Source organism: Alexandromys fortis, unplaced genomic scaffold, assembly GCF_014885135.2.
Source record: "Alexandromys fortis isolate MF-2015 unplaced genomic scaffold, M_Fortis_MF-2015_v1.1 scaffold_72, whole genome shotgun sequence".
Taxonomy (NCBI): Eukaryota; Metazoa; Chordata; class Mammalia; order Rodentia; family Cricetidae; genus Alexandromys; species Alexandromys fortis.
In genome coordinates this window covers 4725303-4745612 of record NW_026067969.1, presented here as the reverse complement: position 1 = coordinate 4745612, position 20310 = coordinate 4725303, and the positions used below count along the sequence as shown (strand labels likewise).

Genomic DNA, 20310 nt, shown 5'->3' with positions numbered 1-20310 from the left:
CCAGAGATGAAACCTTTCAGAGGAAACTTCCTGCTCCCAGAAACCCCTCTGAGGCAGAGGAATCTGGGTCCTCAGGCCTAGCTGCCTCTGGAGACCTTTGCATTTGGTTGAGCCTGTGATGGACAGTGGGGACCAAAAATAACCAGAAAGGAACGGGGTGCTCTATCTGCCACTGACCAGTAGTTCATGTAGGGTGGGGCTAAGCACTGGCTGCCAGATACTGGGGGACCTTGAACCCACTTGGAAGCTGGGTAGGGCAGACTGAAGTTGGAAGCTAAATATGGGAAGACAGGGAGTCCAGTGAGGTCGCTCTAGGACGGGGTCTGAGTTATGAGTGGCTCCTGGAGCCCAGGGCTGACTGACTGCAGGATTTTGCTAGTGAGTAGCAGGCATGCCCATCCTCCAGGCTGCAACAGCAAACTCCCAGTGAGTGTCAGATCTGCAATTCTGAGCCCTGTGCTGGATGGCTGAGCTTTAAGGGGAGGAAGTGGCTTCAAGGTAACAGTCAGCAGCCTGCACCATCTCATTTAGGACATCCTTAGCTCCTGTGTGACCACTGAAGCCTGGACCCAGAGTCCCCGGGACACTTGGCATACCTTTGGTCTGGATGCCAGTTGCATTCAGGTGTCTGGCTGGCTGCATAGCGTTCTCTTCCTAGTCTCCCTGGAGGAGGGCATTGAGGCTTGGGAAGAAACCACTGCGGCTATGGTATGCAAATTATACCTCAATAAAGCTGGTTAAAAAAAAAATAGAGAAACAGCTTCCCAAGGTCCCAGGAAACACACAGGCCAAGCTGGAACACGGGGCCGATTCCATTCACTCCCTGCCCCCTCTGCCACTTGGGGCTACTGCCCCTGAAGTCCCAAGTGTTTGGAAGTGGTCCAACCTTTAAGACGTAGCTGGCATGGGCTCTCGGTCCCAAAGATCCTCTTCTAATCTTGGCACACAACACAGGACCCCTGAGTGTGTCCCAGAAGAACCAGAGAGAAGCTGTCTCTTCCTGGACCCAGTACCGTCCACAAGGTTCTCAGACCTCTTTGGCTACAGCCCAGCTGGGCCTTGATACCCCAGTCCCAGAAGTTTCTTTCTCCTGCCAATGTCAAGCTGTCTGGAAGGCCCTAATCCTTCCCAGCCTCCTCATGCGGGTGGGGGGAGCCAAGCTCAGAAGCAAGATGCCTTCGGGGTGGATTTACCAGGGTTCTTAATTAAGCCCTTGCCAATTTGGGTCCTGTGGCCTTGTCTCTTCACTGAATACCATATTAATGTCAATTTGATGTCCAAAGACTCCAGGCTCCCAGCTGGGAATCTCCTGCCGTTTTTAACTGGTAGAATTTCTTTTTCTTTCTCCATCAGCCACCATGGTAATCCTTTTCCAAAAGGGAAGGCATCAGCTCCTCCCTGATGCCCCCCAACACACACACACACACACACACACACACACACAACCTTCTCCCAGTTCTGTCCTTTGAATTTGTCAGTGATTGCCGACTATGTTCCTTGCTTTGTGTGCAGCTCTGGGGACTGAAGGTGGGGATGGAGTTGGTGAGCCATGATGAGGTCCCTGATCCTCAGTCCAAGGATCAGAGGGCAGAAGGGCAGTGATCAGAAAGGCGAGTTAGCCATCGGAGGACACTCTGGGGAACCTTCTAGAACCTTCCTCAACATGTCTTGCCTCCTTAGCCAGGACATTGTCGGCCAGCACTGCACTAGCCTAAGGTTTCGCACACAGTATTTGTTCAGATTGGCCCTTAGGTTGTAAAGGAAACCATACAAAGAGAGAAGAGTCCTTGCAGGCAGTGTCCCAGCAAAGGAAGGACTGTCCCCAGCCCACAGGGCCTCAGGCCTGGGGGCCTCCTCTCATCAGGCTTCAAGTGTGCGTGTGCATCTCCTCCGCAGGCTGCAGTAGCATAGAAGCTGCCTCTGTAGCCGAAATGGAGCCGGTCCTTTGTCCCATGGTGTAGTGTCACTTCTTACAGGGGCTTCTGGGAGGGTGGGGGCACCATCCCTCACATGACTTGATTTCTTCTCTTCTTCCTCCCAAGGGCAGACCAAGCCACCTACTGTTGCCCCCCTTGGTGATAGCTCCCTCTGGCCCCAGGTGTCCACCAGTGTACAAGGTATGGGGGCATGCTAGGTCTGAGACCCTGGAAGCTCCATCTTAGACCCTCGGGCCCCCTTCCTCTGTAGAAGGGGTGCCAGGCTTATATGGTGGGCCTGGGTAGGAGGGCCCAAGAACTGAAAGTAGTGGGAGAGAGAACTCAAGAGTTAAAGCAAGGAGGAAAAGGACCTGGCGGCCACCCTCACCTCCAACTCCCAGCCCTGCCCCTATTGGAAGCCAGTAGTGATATTGCTAAACCTTCTCCAAGGGCTTCAGAGTCTGGAGAAGGAACCACTCCTCTCCCTCCTCACGATGTGTGTCCCAGGATACCTGGGAAGCCAACAGGGCTCAGAATAGGGGTAACTATGAATAAATAAAGGTGGCAGGATAGGCCTGGTGCAAAGACAGCCTAACAGTGGACAATAGCAGTTACATGAGGTTGTGAACTATGTAGAAACCCCCCAGGACCAGGTCAAGAGCACTATTTTCCCACTGTGGGGGAACACCCAAGAGAGGGGACTCATCTCTAGTCATATATGGATGCTCATGGGCTAGCTTGTCTCTTCAAGAAGGAAGGTTGTCCTCAGTTGTCCCCAGATAACCTATTGTCGGCCCTATTGTCCTTGCCCTATCCAAACACCTCAAGTGCCCCTCCAGCCCAGGGATGAATGAGCCAGGCTTTGAGCGCCCTCTGCTGACAGTTTCTTGTACAAATCGGGCGCATCGGCGCTTTAGCTTCTTACATCCTAGAGGTCCGTCCCTCAATCAACAATCCTCTCTGGCGATGAATACACTAGTCAGCTCCTGCTCTGGCCCCACTAAAGGACCAGAAAGTCCTAGAAGGAGGTACAGAGGCTGATTTCTCCATGATAGTAAAATGCTCACCTCTAAGAATGGGTTTGGGCACTGGTGGGATTCCAGGCAGGGAAAGGCTGCCTGCATTCTTGACTAAATTACACTTGTAAGTCACACCCAACGACAGTAAAGGACCCGCCGTAGCTGGTACAGAAAGAAGTCCTCAGAGGAAAGATGGTGCAGTCTTAAAACTATTTAGGAATAGTTGTGTGTGTATATAAATGTTCTGCCTGCATGTAATTATGCGCACTGCATGTGTGCCTGGTGCCCATGGAGGTCAGAAGAGGGTGTGAACACTCTCGAACTCTGGAACTGGAGTTACAGAGGGTTATGAGCTGACACATGGGTGCTGGGAACTGATCCATGTTCTCTACCAGAGCAACAAGTGCTCTTAACCACTGAGTCATTTCTCCCGCCTCAAGATGCAGTGTTTAATGCCAGGTTTAGACTCAGAATTTGATGACCAGGGGAGTTCTGGGGACAGAGGGAGAGAGCAGAAGGGCAGTGACATTTGCTTTCGATCGTCCAAATATCTCTCAGTGTTTGCAAATGCCTTAGGTTAGGGGGTTCGGAGAGGGAGAAAGTGTTTGGGGATTGGTCCATCAGATGGGTAGGTGTCCTCGTGGGACCAGAGGCTGTGGGGATGCACTCATCGCTACAAGGTACTTCAACCTGGAACTCCATACCTGGGAATCTCACTCCACACCCGAGGGCCATGTGGTCTCTCCCTGCCTCAAATGTGAAAAGTTGATAGGGTTGCCTGGCGCCAGCCTGAGACACTCAGAAGTCTTGGTCTAGCTTCTCCATGGTTACAAATGGCTTGCCCTGGAGGATGGACCATGGCAGGTGTAAGCACTTGTTTCTCGTTTCTCTAAGCTGTGCCTAGCTCGGCTGCTGTCCCCTCCCAAGTCAAGGGCTCTACACTTTTCCAGCTCAAGCCCAGATCTCCTCAAGTGATACCCATTGAAGAATTTCAAGGTAAGATGACCCGGGCCGTGCCTCTAGCCTCTTCCCCAGATCACTGGACAAAAACAAGGCAAGACAGAGCTAGCCGGTGCCAATGCAGAGAACCCTCCCAGAATAGCTGGGTCAAGGTTAAGCAGCGTCTCTCTGGCCCCAAGGGAGCTGAAAGCAGGGATGAGTCAGAAACCAACCCTGGTACAGTGGGCAGGCACATGGCAGGAGAAGCAGCTGCCACAAATAGCCTGACCTGGCTCCCCTGGGAGGTGTGGCCCAGGGGCTTGTCTTGGTTGGAGTGGAATCTGGGACACTTGGGTCACTGGCAATGCTCTTTGGGGGCATCTGGAGGATGCTTTACCTCCTCGGTGTCTCTGGAGGACCCAGGTCAGGAACAGGTCAGGCAGACCCATGGGTGGGCCCACCAGTTCCTCTAGATGTATCTCAAAGGCATTTCTCCAGGGTCTCCTGTGACTTTGATCCTATGGAGACCAGATCAGCACCACCCTGAGTATCACAAGAGAGGGGGAGCGCCAGGCAGTGGTGGCGCACGCCTTTAATCCCAGCACTAGGGAGGCAGAATCAGGTGGATCTTTGTGAGTTTGAGGGCCAGCCTAATCTACAGAGCTAGTTCCAGGATAGCCAGGACCATGGAGAAACCCTGTCTCCGGAAAAGGAAAAGAACGGCGTGTGGTAGGCTGGAGATGTGGCTTGGTCAGCAGTGCACTTGCCTGGCACACAGGAATAGACCCTGGGCTGGAGCTGCAGCAAGGCACTCACTGGGTGTGGAGCAACCCCAGGAGGTGGTGGTAGGAAGGTCGGAAGTTCAAGGTCATCCTTAGCAACAGCCGGAGTCCAAGTCAGGTTGAGCTACCTAAGACCCAGTCTCAAAACAACAAAACCAAAAACACTTGTGGAAGGGATTGTGCATGGCCCCACAATGGCTCAGAGGGAGCTTTCCTTGGTTTGAACTATGCGTGAGATTCAAAAGCTGGACTGGGGCCAGAGAAAGTCAGGTGATGATTCCCAGAGTCTTGCTGAAACTAGCCATACAGAGCCGATCAAGCTTGTGGGGAATTCTGGCTAGTAAGGGGTCCCGCAGGACTTGCAGGGACAGGGACAGCGGTCAGTTTCTCTCTTCCAAAGCAGCATGGAAGGAAGGTTTTCTATCCCGTTCCATCACGTCCCCATTTGTGCATGACTCTGTTCATCCATAGGCCCCTGAGGGGACCATGGCAAACATGGATCCCTGACTCTGCCCTCTGCAAACGCGGCCTGCAGCACGACCCCACCTACCTTGCATGAATCAACTGCTAATCAGGTCACGGGTCAGACAGCAGTCTGCTCTGACGCTGGTCAGGTGTTAGCATGCCCTGGCCTCCATGACTCCCTACCCACGGGCCTCCCGGGGACTCAAAGCTAGCAGAGTCAGCTTCATCATATCCTGATCTGGGGCCTCTTTCCGATCCTTCTCCCAAAGATGCCTCTACCCACCTTCCCTGTGTATTCTTGGGTATGTCCTTCTCTGTATGCCTCAGTTTCCCCCAAATGCTCACTGACCACTGGTGTTTCTCCCACTTGGCTGGTCCAGACTGTGAGTGCTACGGCCATTCCAACCGCTGCAGCTACATCGACTTCCTGAACGTGGTGACCTGCGTCAGCTGCAAACACAACACTCGAGGCCAGCACTGTCAGCATTGCCGCCTAGGCTACTACCGCAACGGCTCTGCGGAGCTGGACGATGAGAATGTCTGCATTGGTAAGTGGCAGTGGCAGGGATGGGTCTCAGGACCCCTGGGGAGGAACCACCTGGGGAGATCCAGACCCTCCAGAGTGAGGCCCTCCTCATCTGAGCACCTCGAGGGGACCAAAGCCCTTTGATCTGCTGCTGTGACTGTGGGCGCTGGAAACAAACACGGGCACTAGTTAGAATCAAAGGCTTGTGCACATTTGCCATCCCCTGTCCTCTCTGGGCGCCCCAGAAAGTTGGGGGGTGGGCTAGCCAAATGGTTTATATCTCTCCTACTATTGAAACTGCCCTTCAAATTTTCAGAGCCAGCCTTGCAAAGCTGGGCCTGCCGTCGTAGGTGCCCACTCTTCCGTGTTCTGTCCCAGCACTGGCTTTTCAGTAGAGAAGTCCTAAGGTGCTCCTTGGGCCTGGACAGGGGACAGACCCTAAAAGGCAAACCCATAGCCCCCAAATGACACCCAGTAGCATAGAAGGGCAGTCGGGATTGCCTATTTCCTGTTTCCTGCAGGCCTGTTTCCAGCAGGGGCCAGGTCTCAGGCTATGAGCTGCCCGGATCCTAACCAGCAGCCAGCAGGACCACTGCCCATCCCCCACCAGCAGCACCACCTGGCCTGCTCAGCTGCGAAGCTGGAGCTGTCACTCCGGATCAAGGCTGAGGCCTGCAGATAATTCCATCAGCTCTAAAGTGATCAAACAGAATTGTGTTGCCAGTGTCACACAGGGCCAGCAGCAGGGACAGGGCAAGGCCTCTGATCTGATTAGAGGTGCCCCCTTTTTCTTGTCTGTCTGTGCCTCCATCTCAGGCCAAGCACTGGGCTTCAAGAACTAGGGGTCAGGGACACACACACTCTACACGCAGTCACGCGTACACACACATACTCCCCTCCCCCCAAACCAGCTAGGGCAGGCAGTGAGCAGAGGTAAGCCTCTGGCTGCTCTTCCTCCTCCAGCCTTGGGGGGGGGGGGGGCGGGGGCATTCAGCCCCCTTCAGCTGTCCAGAGAGGGAGATGGGACTGACTGAGGCCTCACAGTGGGACGAGGAAAAGTGTGTTGGAGGCCAGCAGAGGAAAAACTATAGAGCCTTCTCTAACCATGTGGATGCCCCAACTGTCCCCACTGCGGCCCAGCCATGAGCTCTCTTGTGGGGAGCATGGCCAGGGAGCACAGAGACCGAGCTAACAGAGATATAAACAAGAGCTATTGGGCCTGGGGCAGAACCTATTTGAACGCTGCCCTTCCGACTGCACGTGCCCTTGCTCCTCCTCAGAATGTAACTGCAACCAGATCGGCTCTGTGCATGACCGGTGCAACGAGACAGGCTTCTGCGAGTGCCGGGAGGGCGCGGTGGGGCCCAAGTGCGATGATTGCCTTCCCACGCACTACTGGCGCCAGGGATGCTACCGTGAGTAGACCATTCCCTGACAGTGGAGCCTTCAGGCTGGAGGACTAATCCAGAATGGTGGGAGGGGGTCTAAATGGGTCTGCTGCGGGCTGGGGTGGGCTATTGTAGCAAGCAGTTGCAGCAAGAAGGGTGTGATGAAGGAGTTCAAAGTGGGTGGGTGGGGCTCAAGTGGGTATTGTCAGGTCTTCAGTGGGTGGGGAGTCCATGGCAAGGAGGGGGAGCTGGGGGTTGAAGGGGAGCTGACTGGAGTTGGCTGAGTTGGTTGCTCTAAAGAAATGAAGGGTTGGGGGAGACCCAAGGGACATAGCCTGGTAGAGCGCTCCAGGTACCCGCAGCAGAGTAGGAAAAGCTCTGGAGGCAGACAGCAGGTGCTCTTGGGGAGCCGCACCGCTGCCGGGGAGGAACTGAGCTAACAGGCGGTGGACAGGCAGGGGCCGGGTCCCACCAAGCAGGGTGTGCGTCCAAGGCATCGAGAGCTCCACCCGGGGGGCGGGGGTTCCCAGAGCCCCATTGCAGAAGCTCAGTCCCTCCTCTCAGCTCCTCAACTGTCCCCTCCGGCCCGCAGCCAACGTGTGCGACGACGACCAGCTGCTCTGCCAAAACGGCGGCACCTGCGTGCAGAACCAGCGCTGCACCTGCCCGCGAGGCTACACCGGCGTACGCTGCGAGCAGCCTCACTGCGACCTCGCTGACGACGGTGGCCCGGACTGTGATCGCGTGCCAGGCACCGCCCCGCGCCCAGACACCCTGCTCGGATGCCTGCTGCTGCTCGGGCTCGCCGCCCGCCTGGGCTGCTGAGTCCGCTCTAGGGGTCCGGGAGTCCCGGGCCCGAAGGCGACACGGGTGCGGCCGAGCTGCTCCCAGGTGCTACTCGCAGAGTCCTCCAGCCCTCCCTGCTCCGCCCACGCTCACCCGCCCCTTCCGACACTGTCCTCACCGCCCACAGGGGGCGCTGTGGAGCCCTGGCCCGGCGGGCTGCGATTTTCAGATTTTTTTTTTTAATGACCCAACGTCCCTATATTTTTCCTTTTTCCTTTGTTTCTTTGCTTTCTTCTTCTCCTCATTCTTCCTCCCCCCCCCTCCCTTTTGCTGGCGGTGAGACAGGGACTGGGGAGAAACGCTGCTCATCCCAACACCCGCAGGTCCTGCCACACACACACACACACACACACACACAAACACACATACACACAAACACCTCTTCCGCACACCCCAGCGCCTGTTTCTGGCTGGCTCCACCAGCCAGCAGACCCGGAACTCCAGTTGCCTACAACTCTAGTCGCTGACTTGATTCTCTTTTGTATCTTTTTTCTTTCTTTCTTTTTCTTCTCTCTCTCTTTTTTTTTTGCACACACCAGACCCCAGGCCCCCAAGGAGGCCTGGAGACAGAGGAACTCACTGTCTGAGGGATGGGTGGGACAAAGGGTGGAGCAGAAACCTTGTTTTCTAGAGAACTATTTTGTTTGTATTCATGGTCCTTGTGAGGAGGGACTTGGGTAGGAGCTGGTCACCGAGGGTGGCTGATGGCTGCAAGCCCACAGTAAAAGGAGTTCACAGCTGCCTCTGCCCTCTTGCTTTCTGTAATGATAGACACTCCCGGAGGTCTGGATAAAGAGGGGAACCCACAAAAAAGCCTTAAAGAAACAGTTCCGTACTGGGAGCGCTCTTTCTCAATCTGTCCTCTCCAGGTCCTCCCCCCACCCTGGTGTTTCACCTTTGGCCAGGCTGCTGGCCACCACCTGATAGGTATTTTTCCAAACAGAGGTGCCCCCTTTTCCTACAGCTCCTTCCAAATTCTGAGCACCTGCTATGGAAGCCCCAGGAAGATAATTCAGGGAGCATTCTCTAGGCTGAACCCCATGCTAATTTATAACTCTCTTCTGTGACCCCCTGGGATAAACGTGTTGTTTCAGCCCTGCTGGCTTTGGAGTCTTAGGTCCAATGTGAGGTTACACAGAACTCCCAGGCTGCAGGCCACTGAGTCCCAAGGTAGGCACTCCTTGCTTGCTTAGGTGCTTGGGATATGAGGACCCAAAAGGTCACAGCAGTTGGCCCACCTGGGCGTTTCCCTCCTCTGCTTGCCCTGGAGGTCAGATTCCCCTCCCATTTATCTCTGCACATCTCTTTTTAAAAAATATATATATATTATTATGTATATAGTATTCTGTCTGTGTGTATGCCTGCAGGCCAGAAGAAGACACCAGACCTCATTACAGATGGTTGTGAGCCACCATGTGGTTGCTGGGAATTGAACTCAGGATCTTTGGAAGAGCAGGCAATGCTCTTACCCGCTGAGCCATCTCTCCAGCCCCTCTGCACATCTCTTATTCCCTCGTCCTGGTTCCTAATTGCCCCACTGCTCCCACAAGTGTCCCCTCCTTGTTATCGGCCAGCTGTTCTCTGTAGGCCATCCTGTCCCCAGGCCTTCGCTCAAGTCTGAAGCAAAGCTAAGACAATGTGCTAAACATAACTGGTATGATTTACCAGAGTAAAGACAGAGAATGGAACGTTGGTTGGCTGAGGCCAAATGCCGCCCCCTACTGATCACTCTTTGCTCTGATCCCCTGCACCAGCAGGAGTCCGCTCAAACCTCTAATGGGGGGCTTCTGTCAGGTCCCTGGCTCCATCTACAGAACCCCAATATGCCCGGGGAAAACATCTCTGGTTATCCTTGTAGATGAGAAAGGCCATATGACACAGCTCTATGAAATATATAAAGCAAAAATGACAGACAGGACTTGCAGAAAGTTTCTAAAAGTCACCCCCACTACCCCCGCCACATTGGGCCCCAGCCCCTTTTCTGCCTCTCTCCCCAGTGCTCTGTCTGCAGGGTGGAGGCAGGAGTCATCTGGCTGAGCATGTAAACCCCCCTCCAACATGGTGGAGCAAAAGCAGAAATTGCCTCTGTGAAGACCCAGCCAGGCTATGATGTCCCAAACTTCTGAAAGTGGTGGAACGAAGAAACATCCATGGGAGGGAAGCTGTGGGAACTGCCGTTGGCTGAGCATGTAAACCCCCCTCCAACATGGTGGAGCAAAAGCAGAAATTGCCTCTGTGAAGACCCAGCCAGGCTATGATGTCCCAAACTTCTGAAAGTGGGGGAACGAAGAAACATCCATGGGAGGGAAGCTGTGGGAACTGCCGTTTCTGTTTCAGGCAGAATTGCCAGTTCCTAAGCCCCTGGCCTCCTGGCTCGACATCTAGGCATCTAAAGTGCACTGAATTCAGAGAAAAAACAAGACACCTAGTTCACCACACAATCAGGATCCAAGGCTAGGACACCACCTCTCCCCAGAGCAGGGCCAGCCTCCACCTTCAGTACGGAGCAGAGAGTGAGTTGCTGCAATCCCGCCTTCCTGCAAGGGGACTGGAATGCCTGAATGTGAAAGAGGTTGCAGCAGCTTTTAGAACCACAACGACCTAGGGTCCCGCCCTGGAAGCAGAGTGAGGCGAACAAGTGCAGTCTGGCCTCGAGATCCTCCTACCTCTGCCTCCCACATGCTGGGATTAAAGGCCTGCGCCACCACCGCCCAGCAACACCTACCCCTTTCTTTACACCACCCGGGAGTGTCCCAGGACACTGGGGGGGGGGGGCTGAGAGGAGACGGGAACCCACTCTGTCCTTCCTGAGCTCTCAGCTCGCCTGCTGTGTCAGCATCCCTGGGACCAGCCAGTCTCCTCCAGAGCGAAGGGCTGCTGCCGTGCATTGTAAATCAGACTGGCAGCCCCAATCCCTAAGGACCACTCAGGCCCTGACCTCGGCTGCAGGATAGAAGGAATGTTGCCAGTAGCCATTTGGAGAACTCTGACATCTTCCAGATCACGGAACGAAGGAGAAAACAAGGTCACCCAGGCCAGAAGTCACAGCCCAGGCTTTTTATGTCCGGTTCCCAAGGCACAGGGGAGGAAAGCACCCTTTGGCCCAGCTAGGCTCATAGCAGCACCCACCTGAGGCACCATGCAGTGTTAGGATGTTAGCCCTGCCCTTAATCCCTCCGTTATCCCAGGATCAGGCTTCCATCTTGGCTCTGACAACCCTGCAGGCTGTGCAGCTCTTAGTGGCAGAGGTGAGGAGCCCTTAGCATCAGGGCTCTGAGGATGAAGCCAGCAGTGCCCCTACCCCAAGCAGGGACATCTACAGGTGTCTCAGCAGTGCCCAAGTGGAGGCAGAATCGCCCTAGTCTGAGAATCACTGTGTCAGCAGGAATGGATGGTTCATTTTAGAGAAGGTTAAGTACAGGCTAAGAGGAAGAAAGTGACCGGCCTGAAATCACGACTGCTAAGGGATGGGTGAGATTGCTCCTAAGCACTGCCTGCCTCTGCAGGTCTCTGTACCCCCATTGGCTCCTCTGCCCTCCTCCCTCTTCTACCCTGTGTGGGGATCCCTGGGGAGCATGGGGAGTGCACCCCTCACACAAAGGCTGCCCTGGCCCTGCCCTCTAGATAAAGAGAACTGCTGCCTTGGCAATCTTGCCTCCAACCATGCTTCATAGTTACGAGGCATTTATGGGCGCCTGGGGAGCAGCTCACATCTCTTGCAGGTCTGGGAGGAATTGGGGTGAATCTGGCTGGTCTCCCCCAGTGTGAGGCACCTAGCCTTTCCTAGCTCATCTTAGGTGGGAATCGTTAAAGGAATGAACCCTGATAAGAAACACTGGTTTATTTTTCTTTTAGAAAGCACACACTGCAATTTATAGGCAAGCTAGAAACGATGAAAAAGCTAACAGAATACATGTGCATTTTGAGACAGTCTTGCTTTGAGATTCCTAATCCTCCTGCCTCCTCGGCCTCCTCTGTGCCAGGACAATGAGCATATTAAGTTAAAATTACCCACAAGCCTCCATCCAGAGCTAATAACTGTCAATGTTTTTGATAGCTCTTTCTAGTATTTTCTATAACAAGTGCCCCCACGGAATTATTGTTTTCCTTCTAATCCCACAGGATGCCGGGATAGCAAAGGAACCGTCCATCTTTTTTGTGTATGCTGGTTCAGGTCCACACTTTGTGACGGTGCTGTCCCCACCGAGCCTTTACTTTTGAGATCTCTCACTGGACCTGTAGCTCACCAATCAGCTAGTCAGGCTGTCCAGCAAGCTCCAGGGACCTGCCCCCGTCTTCCCGTGCTGTTTACGGGGGGGGGGGGGGAGGACGGACCACTGCACCCAGCTTCTTACATGGGTGCAGGGATGCAGGTCCTCATGTTGACTGGACTGTCTCCCCGGCCCTCTGAAGGCCTGAGAAAGGCTAGCACAGACTTTTCATCTCGCCCCTGGCCCCTTTCCTCTTCCCTCTCAGCCTCAGCTGGTGGCAGAGGGACTCCAGCCCCCAATAGGGAGTTGCTGCTGTTTCTCTGTGAGAAAAGGGTCTGGCCAGAAACCCCGCCCCACCGCTGGCTGTGTTTCTGGTGGCAATGGAGAATGGCCGTCCTGGAAGGGCAGGCCCTAGGCAGGTGGCTACAGGCTGCCAGCTGGTTTCTAACCTTAGCCGAACAAGCAGGTGGCCCTTGGGACACAGCCAGGAGCTGAGATGGGCACTTTCCATAGCTGACCAGTGAATACATGGCTGGCCAAGAACAGGGTGGCCACAAAGGTAGAGGAGATGGCAGCCCAGACAGGCCAAGGGCCTGGAGCTTGCCACCTGGATCTGAAGTTGGCCTTGGCAGCTACATTTTGTGTGACTTTTGAGTGTCGCACTCTGGTATCTTGTCTTCTCATCCGTGAAAAGGGACAGTGGCAACAGTCCTGTTCTCCAGGGGCTATCTAGGAGGAAGTGCACACTGGTGGGGTTGAGAACACGCCTGGCAGAAAGCCAGCCAGTCTACTGTTTTATGGTTACCCATCCTGTCACACCTCCACACCCGCCATGTGACACAGCCTCCCTCCTGCTCTCCCTCCCTCCCTTTTCTCCTCTTCTCATATACCAGTGTGCCAGGCTCCAGGCACAAAGCACAAGCATCCTTGGGGGCAGATATGGCCCAGCCCTTCCACTTGCCCTATTCCTTCCCGTATGCAGGCATCCGCCCAGTCTTCATGCTCCCAAGACCAGAAAGGCATTGCAGACCTCCGTGCCCAAGGGACTCCCCTGCTCCTGGGCTGTCCTGCATGAAGAAGCTCAGTCAGCATCCCTAGGCCAGGGACCTCTCTGCTTACTTCTTCATGGCTGGCCTGGAACTCATAGCAAGCCCCCTTCCCCAGGCTTGCGCACGTGAGGCTTGTTCTTTCTGGTTGCTCTCCTGCACATGTTGTATAGATGGGCTTGGAACTAGGTAGGGAAAACTGGCAGGACTGTAGAGGTGTGGATGGGACAGTGAGTGACCAGGAATTGGAGGTCCGAGGCTAAAAATTCCCAGTGGCTTTTGTGGAAGGCACTGACAGTCATGTGACTGTCCTGGGATTCCAAGTCCAGGGAAGCCCTCTGCATCGCCTACTCTCCAGGCTGACCTCTCTTGCTCAGCAGCATTCCCTGCCCCTCATCCCTTCAAGGTTCTGCTTGATCCAAAATCCCCCAAGAGGTGTGGAGAGGTCGTAGGGAAGGTCATGAGGGCCAGACAGGGCTGGCTCTAGGAAGGTCCTGGGGCCTGACTGAGACCTAGAACCCAGTGACATTGGGCATTGGCCCAGGAACAGGTGGCAGGGCTTCAAAAGCAGGTCATGTTGACATGCTGGAGATGCAGACTGGAGGGCATCGTTGTCAAGGAATAACTTTGATTCCTAGAGGCACTATCAATGGCTGGGAGACCAGCCCCCAGGACCCAATGCATCCAGCGCAGGAATAAGATCACAGATGGATTTAAAATCCACACGCCTATTTAAAATCCCCCATCATGGCATATGAAGTCAGGTGTGTTCCCAAGATGGCGGCCCTCAGGGCTCTGGTATCTGGCTGCAGAAGGCAGCTAGCTCCATGGGTTCCTGGGAGGCCCAGCTACGAGTGGCTAGCTATGGCTTCCAGCTTGCAGGCTGAGAGAAGTGGAGATCCAAGAAGGGAAGACGACTGTAATTGAAGGCCGAATCAAAGAAACTCCCAAGGCAACTGAGGCCAGTGTCCCATTGGGCGCCGCTGGAACCTGAGGCATAAGTCTAACTCTGAGGATGGGCTGCTGCTCGGTCAGTTCATCCGGCCACATGGAGGCACGCTGCCCCGGAGTGTCACAGGCTTGTGCCTGGAAGAACACCGGACGATCGAGGAGTGTGTAAAGATGGCTCACCAAGCAGGTCTATTCCCAGATCACAGGCCATGGCTTCCAGAAGTTGGGTTTACCGAAGAATAAACCCAAGCTCAACCGCTACCTGACTCGCTGGGCTCCCAGTTCTGTCAAGCCCATCTATAAAAAAGGCCACCGTTGGGATAAGGTGGGTATGGCTGTGGGGTCACCACTCCTGAAAGACATGTCTACTACTCCAGAAGGCCTTTGAAGCTGATTCATTAATAGAAGCTGCATTGCTGAATATCCTGACTAGAACTTTCCAGATGCCCCTCCCACCAGAACCACTGCCCTCCACACACAGCATGGGGACTTCAGAACTAACTTCTGTTCCCTGGATCTACCCAGTCATGATGTCGGGAGCCAGGGCAGGCAGGAACTGGCCTGTGGTCTTCTGACTAGCTTGGGCTGAGATCGGTGCAAGGGCAGGAGCCGTATGCAAAGAAAGGTAATAAAGCAGGCTCTTGGCAAGAAATAAATAATCCCCCATCATGCCAGATATAGTGGTGCAGGCATTTAATCCCAGCTGGTCTACAGAGTGAGAATCTGTCTTGAGTAAATTTCCCCATCCTGCCATGAGTTCAGAGCAGCGAATCCGTGCTGAGCAATGGGGACCAGATTTGTTATTAGTGTTTTGGGACTATTCCAGGGGGAGTGGCCTGAATCCCTTCCATACTGACCTATAATCCTGAAGGGATGCAGGCTCTTCTGGGCATGCTCAACAGCATATCATATGGCAAGGAGACTGGAAGAAAGACGAGGGAAGGAGGGAATTAAATCCCTATGGATTTTCCCACTGCACCTCCCCCTTCTCCTCACACCTGACATACAATTCTACTTGCTCCTTCCCTGAGCTCAGTTCTAGAAAGCTCCAGCAGGGAAGCTTGAAATGCCTGGGCCTAGCCCTTGGCTTGGAGACATTCTTCTCCAAAAAGAAGAGGAATCCAGGGAATAAAAGTAGATTCCACAGCTGGTCTACAGAGCAAATTCTAGGGCACCCAGAGCTACAGAGAAACCCTGTCTCAGAAAACCAAAAAAGAAACCTGTCTCCACGGCTTTATACATACGTCCAAGCCATGTCCAAAACCAGGAGCAAAATCTCAGGAAAATCAAGGGTTTTGCACAATGATGTGGGCTCCTTGCAGGAAGAATCAGTTGGGCCATTTCACTTCCCCCTTGGCCTTGCTGCATCACCCTTGGGAACCTCTCCTCTGAACAGAAACAGCAAATATCCCATTTACTTTTCTTGGAGGGGGCCACATCCAACGAACTCAGTGACGATGTAACTATGAAACCCTTATTGCTGCTGACTCCATAGGAGCTAGACTCCAATGCCGGATGTGCCATGGAAATACCCAAGAACTAAAACTTCAAGGCCAAGAGTTATACTCCAAATCCATTAGATCAGAAATTCTGGGGTGAGCCAAACTGATTCTCCCTTGCCAATTCCCACTGTAACCACTCTATCTGCAGTAGAAAAAGAAAGGCAGTGGTATTCCTGGCCACCATGGCTTCAGCTGCCATTGGAGACTGCCACTGACATCCCTTCAAGTGGCGAGTGCCTTCTGCACAGCAGAAGGAGGTGATAACTCAGGTCCCTTGTGAGCAGAAACCGACTCTGTGGTGCTCACAACACTGTAAATTTTCTTTAAGTTCAAGCTAAACCTTACATTGCTCCCTAAAATTGTTTATTCCTCAATGAACAGTGAAACCCAGGATGTGGTGTGACTGCATGTAACTGTGTATTGGTCCAGAGAGGGAGGCCTGGTTACTTCACTATCTAATGTACGTAGTGACGTACTAATTACTTACTACATTAGCTACTGTGCTAAAGAACTCCAGAGATAAAGTGACCATGGCCCAGCACTCATCCCATCGGGCAAATTTATCACCCTCTTTTCTTGCCTGTGATCTGAGTGCACCCTGAGTACAGGAAGATGCAGAGAGCAGAACAGGTGTCTTTTAAGTGACAGCTTGCTGCAAGCCACTGTGTATGTTCCGATCGTCTGTCATCAGTGCCTGTCCAGGTCACTGCTCATTGCCTACTGTCTCTTATCTTCCTGGACCCCAACCTAATGGTGAACTTGCTATAATTTGTAAGATGTCCAGGTGGCAGTGGGGAAGTTCTTAACCTTACCTAGATGATTCCAAAGGGAACTGGGGACAAGCAGTGGAACTGGACAGGCCAGGCAATTAAACAAGAAGCTGGCAGAGTAAAGGGTCACCTGGCAGCATCTTCTGCTTTAACTTAGCAACATACAATACTTCTAACCCACATCAGTTTTCTTTTGTTTTTAATTCTGCCATTTTCTCTTAAATTTTAGATATTAACAAAGATAACAGGTTTACATTTGTTAAAATCCAGTTATGAAACCAGAGCATACAAAACACAAAGCTACAGAAAGATTCCCAATGTGCGTTAAGTAATTTTAGAAAATAGTTTAGTACACTCTTGTTATAAAACTCATTTACAGGAGGTTATTCACACATTCTTGTTCAAATTTGCTCCTGATATTTCATGAAAGCGTAACTGAACAAACTGTGGTAAATTAAAGAGAAGCAAATTAAGACAGGTATACATTCGCCTGGAATTAACATTCTGAAAGTAGTCAGGGAAAGTTCCTTTAACCACAGAAAGGACAAAGTCAACTTTTCATCTTGTCAGCCTTAAGTGCTCATGACAGCATCTTCAGAAAAGGCCACCTGACACAGCAAACACTTTCTGAAAATACCTTTACCAACTGAAATAAATAAGGTTTCAAACTCTAATGCCACACAACTACATTCTGCTGAGAGAGTATTTGAAGGCGAGGCCTGGTTGCTGGAAAGGAGGATACAAGGACTCAAGGCCCTGGCCAGAGTCTAGTCCCAGTAGCTCTTACACTCACAAAATAAACAGGGTTTTAGGACCCTCCTAATTCTCACATACCCTGATGAGGTTAGCAGTGAGTCTGCAGATGAACAAACACATGCAATTCTATACATGTGGCAGCCAAGCACGTGTTTTGGAAAATTGTCTTTTTAAAAACATGTTCCTTCACCTATGCGGTAACATGAGCCGAGGGAAATGTCCTGGTCACTGCTGTTTTGTCACATGTACCCCACTCAGAAGCCCACTTTTCCTAAAGTGGTCACACTCTCAAATCCCTGTTAACCTGAGTACTTCTTAAAGACACCATGAGAGAAAATTTCAAGTAACAGTGAGGTTTCCTGCCAATATCACATTACCCCTTGCCCTAGCCAGAGCGGATTTACTTCCACCTAGCTGGGGCCAGCCAGGAGGCTGAAGCACTCTCAAGATGCCAACTCCCTAGTTTTACAAGTGTCCAGGAGACGTTAAGGGTACATGTCTGTGCACCAGTGCAGAGAGAGAGCTCAGGAAACTTGGCAAAATGCACAGTTTTTTCAAAAGTTCTTAACAAATAAAACCTACTTAAGCAGAATTTCAAGAATGCTTTTGTTTAAGAACAGATGACAGAATTCCAAACAGCAAACATTAATTTTCAAGAGATGCCTTCCTCCCCAAAGCAGCTAATGGGCTGTATGTGCAGTAGTCACCAGACCCTCACGTTCACATGCTCTGCTATACGGAGGTTTGGAAACCTGACTGGTTAGGCAGCCCGCCCTTGTCCTGACTCCAGTTCCTCTCACAGGCATACTAGGTGATGAAGGCCAGGCATCCAGTAATACAGCACTCCCACCTACTGGATGGTCCCAAGCCCAACTGGCAGCTTTCTCTTTCTCACATACCTTTCCTGCCTGAGATGCACTATCTGCTCTGTCCTGTGCAGCTCCCAAAGAAGCCCCCCAAAAGCATCAACCCTCAAGCCTTCCCAAGCAACCTGCAGAGGCCAGGCCAGTAGAAATCTTCCATTCTGTAACAGTGTCTCCAACTCAGCAGCTCCATCAACCTTATGAAACACTGGGAACACCTGACAGTTCAAGAATTGTTCTTCTGTTTTGAGAAGGTAAGGAAATTTAGCCAGAAAACTAAGTCATACACTGAGTTACGGTAATCCCCTGTGCCAAGCTGCCTTGTCTCAAAGTGCACAACAGCTCCCGACATGCTGCCTTCTGAAGGACCAAGAGACCCCAGCAGTTTTTTTTATTCAAGACACTGGTCACTGGTACCAACTTGGCTAACTTCCAGTACTGAGGCTGGTAAAGAAACTTGCCTACCTCACAAGGACTGAAAGGAGCTGTCCTCCTAACTACTAAGTTTGTTCTGTTGGAAAATGACTACAATGTTTTCAGCAGAGGAAGGAAATGTCATCTACCTGCTTACATTTTTAAAGGATTTTATACGTGCTACAAAGATTCACAGTTTAACCTTTACAGCATTCATTTGACCTGACCTTTTCTATAGAACAAAATATCCCAACATTTTGAATTTTTGGCCTCAAGGACATTAGAGATATACAAACACCCTCTCCAAATGTATATAACTGGCAAAAAATCCTGAAGATGACCAACAGCCCAAGGGTTAGAAGGTATTTCCATCCTTTAACACAGATTCTTCAAGGGAAACAAAAATAAAACCCAGCTTATCTGTACGGTGCCACTAGTTATGTGTGAATGACAGTCTCATCACCAAGAGCTACTATGGAAACCGGCTCTTCTTGGCGCTGCTGGGCTCCTGCTCCAGCCTCCTCCTGTCCCAGTCAGCACTCCTCAGCATGTGATGACTCACAGAGCCACGCCTTTCTTCTTCAAAGGCCCTAGGCTCTCTTCTGTGACTGAACCCAGAGTCCGAGCCACTGAACTTCCTCTTACTTGTGGACGGAGCAGCAGGGTGAGCAGGTGGTGGCTCAGCCTGTAGAGGTGACCTGTGGCTACCCAGAGGAGCAACGATAGCCATGGATGGTCCCACAAAAAAATTCGGGTCCAGAAAATGGGAGCCTACAGACTGTGGATCCTTCAGGGATGTTCCCTTGGATTCAGCATCCAATCTCCTAAGTAGTCGTGGATCTCGAAGTCGGTCTTGAGGTGTCCTTTCAGGTTCCTTTGAAGTGACAGTGTCAGAGGATGTATGGTACAGAGAAGCAGCAGAAGGTGTCTTGGCAAGTCCACTGTCTAGCTTGTTGCTGGGCAAGCCACCCTGAGGTCTGGGTGCTTCTGGGGCAGTGGCTGGAGGATGGGTCAGACTCCTCTGCAGCACAGGCTTCAGTTTCAGAATCTTCATTGCATCATGTCTGTAGTGTGGGTCAGAGGTCTTAATAATGGCCCCACGCTTCTGAGCATCCTGAATCAGTTCATTCCAATGTTGGTTTTCCTGAAACAAAGCAGAGAAAAACAATCATACTCTGCAGAAACACTCATTTTGCTGGGGAAACATGGGGGTCCAACTTTCATTTCTAAATAAACAAGTGTAGTCTGAGCAGATCCCCAAGAGACAAGAGTGACAGAGAAGCTCAAACACCAGTACTGAGGAGGGAGGCATAACTAAACAGGGCTGGTGACAGCTGCAAGGACACTCCACTCTCATCTCTGCAGTCCACAGAGCACAGTGAGGTGCCCTCCCACATTACATTAGCTGTTCCTAGCTCTGCTCAACTGTTTACATTTATGTTAACTACAAGTGAAAACTACTGCACCTCTGATGCATCAACCCACTTCAAGTGCACAATGTCTACATTTCTCCAGTGGCTTCTGCAGCAAGCACATGATCTCCCATCGCTGTGCAAGGCTCCTCTGCACCCTGCTAATCTACACTAACACTTACTCCTCGGCATGGCTGACATTTGGCTGACATTCTAACAGTTAAAACTTGGTTTCAGAGTGAGGTAACCCAGACACAAAAAGACAATTATCACATGTACTCACTCATAAGTGGTTTTTAAACATAAAGCAAAAACCAGCCTACAAATCACAACCCCAGAGAACCTAGACAACAACGAGGACACTAACAGAGACTTACATAGATCTAATCTACATGGGAAGTTGAAAAAGACCAGATCTCCTGAGTAAATTGGGAGCATAGGGACCTTGGGAGAGGGTTGAAGGTGGAAGGGGAGAGGAAGGGAGGGAAGCAAAGAAAAATGTAG

The 20310-nt window shown here is 52.0% G+C and overlaps 2 protein-coding genes and 1 pseudogene across 7 annotated transcripts in view; 2 read left to right on the top strand and 1 right to left on the bottom strand.

Moving 5' to 3' along the window:
• Nucleotides 1-8612, top strand: part of Ntng2 (netrin G2) — a 64041-nt gene extending 55429 nt beyond the window's left edge. For both annotated transcript variants that reach the window (XM_050155124.1, XM_050155125.1), the window contains 3 exons: nt 5502-5669; nt 6928-7062; nt 7628-8612. In XM_050155124.1, the coding sequence (XP_050011081.1) occupies nt 5502-5669; nt 6928-7062; nt 7628-7860 (536 nt within the window). In that variant the 3' untranslated portion in view covers nt 7861-8612. The remainder of the gene's footprint in view (nt 1-5501; nt 5670-6927; nt 7063-7627) is intronic.
• A 5303-nt stretch (nt 8613-13915) lies between these two features.
• Nucleotides 13916-14718, top strand: LOC126509209 (28S ribosomal protein S18a, mitochondrial-like; annotated as a pseudogene).
• Nucleotides 14719-16543: 1825 nt separating this feature from the next.
• Setx (senataxin) overlaps nt 16544-20310 on the bottom strand; it is a 60212-nt gene continuing 56445 nt past the window's right edge. For all 5 annotated transcript variants that reach the window (XM_050154920.1, XM_050154919.1, XM_050154922.1 and 2 more), the window contains one exon: nt 16544-19538. In XM_050154920.1, coding sequence (XP_050010877.1) covers nt 18867-19538 — 672 coding nt within the window. In that variant the 3' untranslated portion in view covers nt 16544-18866. The remainder of the gene's footprint in view (nt 19539-20310) is intronic.